The 5947-nt window shown below is 36.2% G+C and overlaps 1 protein-coding gene across 1 annotated transcript; it reads left to right on the top strand.

Annotated features, from left to right (window-relative positions):
• Positions 1-1707: 1707 nt before the first annotated feature.
• LOC113315633 lies at positions 1708-5735 on the top strand. Its single transcript, XM_026563899.1, has 5 exons — positions 1708-1906; positions 3645-4513; positions 4652-4682; positions 4850-5083; positions 5188-5735. The coding sequence occupies exons 1-5, from the start codon at positions 1708-1710 to the stop codon at positions 5733-5735; spliced, it is 1881 nt and encodes a 626-aa protein (XP_026419684.1).
• Positions 5736-5947: the final 212 nt, after the last annotated feature.

Genomic DNA, 5947 nt, shown 5'->3' with positions numbered 1-5947 from the left:
TAGAAATTCGTGCTACTCTGCTGCGACTGAACACAAATTATCATGCCATACCAACCTTAAGGGTTCAGCCGGGGAACATAGCATAGAAAGTATTCAAAGAAACTTACATTAAGTGAATATGGGCGATGCGCCGAAATTACAGAACATCTGGGATGGTTGCTACATGCGCCAGTCTGGATAAATTTCATGTAAATATATTGAATGACTCAATAAATATGCCAGTGGAAAGGTTAACACTCACGGCTCCGTTTTTTCTCGCAGAGTGACGTCACATCAGATGCGAGGTTTTGCAATTTTAACCCTAAACTAAAAACCACCATCAACAACCATCAAATCAAAGAGCATATATATGTACCATGGGAAAGATAAATCAAGAATTTTTCATTGAAATTTGTAATCGAAATTGGGATAGATGTGACATACCAGAAGTAAATTGAGGCATGCAATTGGAAGATTTAACGGGAAGTAACCATGTATGCATAAGATTTAGCAGACATGCAATTGAGGCGATTTCCTTTCAGGCACGACTGGGGAAATTGGGATGAAACCGTTTCCTGAGAGAAAGATGAGCTAACCATGACAACATAAGATAGTAGCGGTGGTGTTGGTGATGATGATTAGTGGGGGGTGGGGGGATGCTGATGGTAATGATGGGTGGCGATGGAACTGAAGAGGAACGAAATCCCATCGGTTTTTGGAGAAGAAGGTGGAGGGCATTTTAGTGAAGTAACGAAAAAAAGGACAGGGAATTTTCTTCCAATGACAGGAATCTTTTGTAGAATATTCCTTCCATCCAACGGCTGTCTTCTAAAATGTGGAGATCCAACGGCTGATTTGAGTTAATTTTTCGTCTTTTAATATATCCTTGTTGTCATTAAAGAGGGGGGGATATGGGCAAGTTGGAGAACTATGGATATGCTCTAAGGAGAGATTCCCCTACATCACTTATGTTCTGCTGTGTTAAGGTCAATTGAAGGAAGGTAAAATCTTTGGATCACGTCGATAATCTGTTACATGTAAATCTGAACCGAAATTCAACATGTTAAGCAACTTTGTCATTTGAGAAATGAAATAACTGCACTAAAGGAAAAGCAGTAGTTTTTGTTAAATAATTAGTAGAGGAGGTGGTAGTGTGAACACATAAAGGATGTGTCAGGTTCTTTTTCATTTCTTCTTTCTTCTCTTTGCTTTTCTTCCTTCTGTCATGCGTGTTATCTATTCCTTTATCCATGCCATATTCTCTTATCCCTGTTATGCGTGTTTCATGGAGAACTTACTGCCAACACGTTAAGGGGTGTTTCTATCCTTTGTAAATCTATTTATATACACCATATTGGTGTGAAGAATATATGAAAATAATTCATTTCAATATTTGAAGTTTTACTGTGAGTGAACCTTAAGCTTGAGTTGGTATCAGAGCTTCCATGGTGAAGCTGAGTATTTCTATATAGAGTGAGTGCTTCTTATTCGATCATTATTTACGCTTCTACCTTAAGGTTCATTTTTAATTTTTCTTGACAAGATTATTTTATCTTCAGTCTCTTATTTTATATCACTAATTTACTGTGATATTTATTTTTCTACAATTGAAGTTATTGTCCTTGATCTACTAAAGACGTGAGTAAAATTAATTACTACTCTTAGAAGTCAAAATTGTTTTGATTTCTTTATCGTAATTATTTTTTACTATTCGACGTTTATTTCATCATGGATACTGGTGATGAAACTGGAGCTGTTATTACTTCTGTTATGGATTCGGTACCTTCTCAGGAGCCGACTTCGATTCCTTATGGTGTAAAATTGAATGACAAAAATTTTACTCTTTGGTCTCAAATCGTATCTATGTTTGTCTCAAGTAGAGGCAAAAATGGATATTTAACTGGTGCTACCAAACAACCCACTGAAGGTGAATCAACATATGATGAATGATGTATGAAAGATTCTCTTGTAAAAGGTTGGTTTGTTGGTGCTATGGAGCCAGAATTAATGAATGTATTCATTCGTTTACCTACTGTAGTTGCAGGAAATCCTACAACACACCCCTCACAAGATTTCATTAACATTCAACTCATTTTAGATTAACAATCTTAATTTTATTGATGAATCTTTGAACAATCTTACAAAAAAAGATAAAGGAATCAAGAATAACCACCGCTCTAGATTTTCTCTCTCCTATTTACTTGCTTCTCAATCAGAAAATATCTCTCCCCTTCTTTTACAACTGAACGACTATTTATAGGGAATTACATAGTGGATGACAGCTAATCTGTCCTTTATTTTCGGATATGGCTTGCGACATTCTCGCAACCTTACAAATGTTAATCTCGCAAACTCTCTAATTTTCGTAGGACCATCACATTTTTCTCATGATTTAGCTGACGTCGTTTATTATGTCATTTCTGAAATTGTTCTACGACACTGTTGTGTTGTGTTGTTGATAATTTTGCTGAGGCATTATTGCTGCGAGATTCTGATCCTACATCTTGCCTCTTCTCATATCTTCTCTACGAAGTAGAGAACGATGTGAGAAATGCCGCAGCTGTCCATCTCTTTATATTCTGCATTTATCACACGTATCCTTTCTTCCATCTATTTCTTGACACGTCTTATGTAACCGCTGCTTTTCAACCGCTCACATCTTTTCTTATTAATGGTGTTTATTTCTTCGAGTAAAAAAAATCTTCTCTATATATTCTTCTTACTCTTCTTTCCATTTTATTTTTACTTTCTCTTCTCTTTTTATTCTCTCATCTCTGCAACTCTATTGTTCTTCCATAAATTCTGCCATTGCAACTTTTTCTTCTTTCTTCTTCTTTTAATCTTTTTAATTTCTTCTTCATCTCCATAATGTTCCCTCTGTAGATCTTCACTGTTCGTAACTTTCTTCTTTTTTAATTTTTACGAATTAATATTCCTGCTGGTGTTTTCCATGGATTCATCGAGGTTAGTTTTCTTTTTTCTTTCTTATGGGTTTTGCTGAAATTGATCTTGCTTACTGCCTTATTTGATGATGTTGCTTATGTGATTCCCATACTGTTGTTATTTCAGCTAAAACGCCTCTAAAACCAAATTTACGGTTCAGAATCCTAATATTCCCAAATCGCAGCATAAGATTGTTGTAAACAAAAGAAAGTCTGCGAATCAGAAGGTAGTAAGAAACATTATTCTTTTCTAATAACAATATTAATTTTATTAACATTACAATCCTATAACACACCCCTCACAAGATTTCATTAACATTCAACTCATTTTAGATTAACAATCTTAATTTTATTGATGAATCTTTGAACAATCTTAGGAGAAAAGATAAATGAATCAAGAATAACCACTGCTCTAGATTTTCTCTCTCCTATTTACTTGCTTCTCAATCAGAAAAGATCTCTCCCCTTCCTTTACAACTGAACGACTATTTATAGGGAATTACATAGTGGATGACAGCTAATCTGTCCTTTATTTTCGGATATGGCTTGCGAAATTCTCGCAACCTTACAAATGTTAATCTCGCAAACTCTCTAATTTTCGCAGGACCATCACATTTTTCTCATGATTTAGATGACGTCGTTTATTATGTCATTTCTGAAATTGTTCTGCGACACTGTTGTGTTGTGTTGTTGATAATTTCGCTGAGGCATTATTGCTGCGAGATTCTGATCCTACACCTACTGCAAAAGATATTTGGGATGCAGTGAAACATCGATACTATGAAGGGGCTGATAAATCAATTCTTTACGATTTATCTCGAAAGGCTATGGAAACAAAGCAAGCAGGTCGACCCGTGGCTACCTTTTTTTCTGATCTTACGATTATTTGGCAAGAACTTGATTATCGTAAACCAATTACTTTTAACCAAGCAGATATAATTAAAATTCGCAAAGCAGAGATTGATGAAGAGCGAGTTTATTTATTTCTTGCTGGTCTTGATGATTCTTATGATTCTGTCAGAGGAGAAATACTTCGTAGTACTCCACTACCTGGACCCGAAATGGTTTTCTCTATTGTGAGGCGTGAAGAACAACGTCGTAGTACCATGATCAATCAAGTTGTTTCCCCTCAAATAGCAATGACGGTAAACAAATTTGGGAATTTTTCGCAACGATTTTCATTACAAAATACTGGTGGAAAATGTACTTGTTGTGGAAATGGTAAGCACACTGTCGAAAATTGCTTTAAGAAGAATGGTTATCCTGGGTGGTGGAATACTCGATCAAAAACCGAAAAAGGAAAAGGCAAAGCAGATATTTGTTCTACTGAGATGACAACGTCAACAACAGCTACTCCAATAGTTGATGAACTTCCTTCCATTATAGATCATCATGTTCCCAAAGAATTAGGTAATATTGGCCTAGCTCTAATAGTTGCTAACTCAAACAAGGACCACAGTTGGATTCTTGATTATGGTGCCACTAATCATATGACATTTGAAGCATCTATTTTGAAAGATGTGTGCCCACCTGATTGTTCAACGGTCTATAATGCCAATGGAGTTCCATATCCGGTTACTGGAGCTGGGAGGGTTGATTTGAATTCTTCCTTAACTTTAGAACATACTTTGTTGACTCCTTCCCTGTCTAACAATATTTTATTCGTATCACAAGTGACTGCACAATTGAATTGCGTAGTATTAATTTATTCGAATTTTTGTTTTCTTCAGGATCTCAGCAACGGGAAGATAATTGGGTGTGGTACTAAGAGAGGGGGGTTGTACTATGTATAAGATGTGTGTGAAGGGAGGTCTTTATCAGCTAAGGGGTCCTCCCATGCAAATGAAGATCAGAAAAATTATGGCATCACCGCTTATGTCACGTTTCTTTTAGATATTTGCAGCATTTATTTCCAACTCTATTTTCAGGCTGCAAACCTTCTGATTTAAATTGTGAAACTTGCATCTTAGCAAAAAGTCATCGTACTACTTATCCTGATAGTTTTAACAGAAGATTAGTTCCATGTGCTTTGGTTCATTCTGATGTTTGGGGTCCTTGTCGAATTACTAGTAATTCAGGATTTCGTTGGTTTGTTCTTTTTGTCGATGATTGCACTCGTATGACATGGATTTATTTGATGAGAAATAAAAGTGATGTTGCTGGTATTTTCAAATATTTTCATATTATGATTCAAACACAATTTTCTACCACTCTAAAGGTCCTTCGTTCGGATAATGGTGGAGAATATATCAATGAAACTTTACAGGTTATTTCCAGGAGCATGGTTTAATTCATGAGACTACTTGTCCTTCTACGCCACAACAGAATGGTGTTGCGGAAAGAAATAACAGGCAATTACTTGAGATTACTAGAGCTTGTTTAATTGGAGCAAACATGAGGCCACATTTCTGGGAAGAATCCATCACCAATGCGGTGTATCTTCTTAACCGTGTACCCACTAGTGTTTTGAAATTCCAAACACCTTTGGATAAATTGGCTTCGTTTGTGGCAATTCCTTCTCAACTTAAGCTTCCTCCACGAGTGTTCGGATGTGTTGTTTATGTCCACATAAAAAAACATTTGCGCTGCAAGCTTGACCCATGTGCTCTAATGTGTGTATTCGTTGGTTATCATCCGTTTCAAAAGGGTTACATGTGTTATCATCCTCTTTCTTACAAATTTTATGTTAGCATGGACGTTACCTTCTCTGAGCATGAGAAGTTCTACTCAACATATGATCCTAGTTCTCCTCTTCAGGGAGAGAACAACATTGAAGATTTGAATTGGATAAATTTGTTTCCAACTAATTGTTAGATACATCATTCCATAATTAACGAAGGTTCAAGTAATTCCACTGCTCCTACTGATTTCGGTCCGACTACTATGCAACCCGAGGAAAGAGTTCAAGAGGGCGAAACGCTTGTTGTTGAAGACCCCCCTCCTTCTTCAACAACAGTACCTACAAAAAGTTATCCTCCTAATGAGGTTCCTAAGGTAAACATAGATTTTGTGATTAATACTGACAA

This window comes from Papaver somniferum, chromosome 10 (genome assembly GCF_003573695.1).
Source record: "Papaver somniferum cultivar HN1 chromosome 10, ASM357369v1, whole genome shotgun sequence".
Lineage (NCBI taxonomy): Eukaryota > Viridiplantae > Streptophyta > Magnoliopsida > Ranunculales > Papaveraceae > Papaver > Papaver somniferum.
Note: the sequence above shows the minus strand (reverse complement) of the source record. Positions and strands in the feature narration are given on the sequence as shown.

Excerpts from the sequence above, each read along its gene's own strand:
- LOC113315633 (XM_026563899.1), top strand. The coding sequence starts at position 1,708 with ATGGATACTGGTGATGAAACTGGAGCTGTTATTACTTCTGTTATGGAT. Across the intron at positions 4,514-4,651 it reads CGGTTACTGGAGCTGGGAGG|GATCTCAGCAACGGGAAGAT; the intron begins GTTGATTTGAAT and ends TGTTTTCTTCAG. Across the intron at positions 5,084-5,187 it reads AAATAAAAGTGATGTTGCTG|GTTATTTCCAGGAGCATGGT; the intron begins GTATTTTCAAAT and ends GAAACTTTACAG.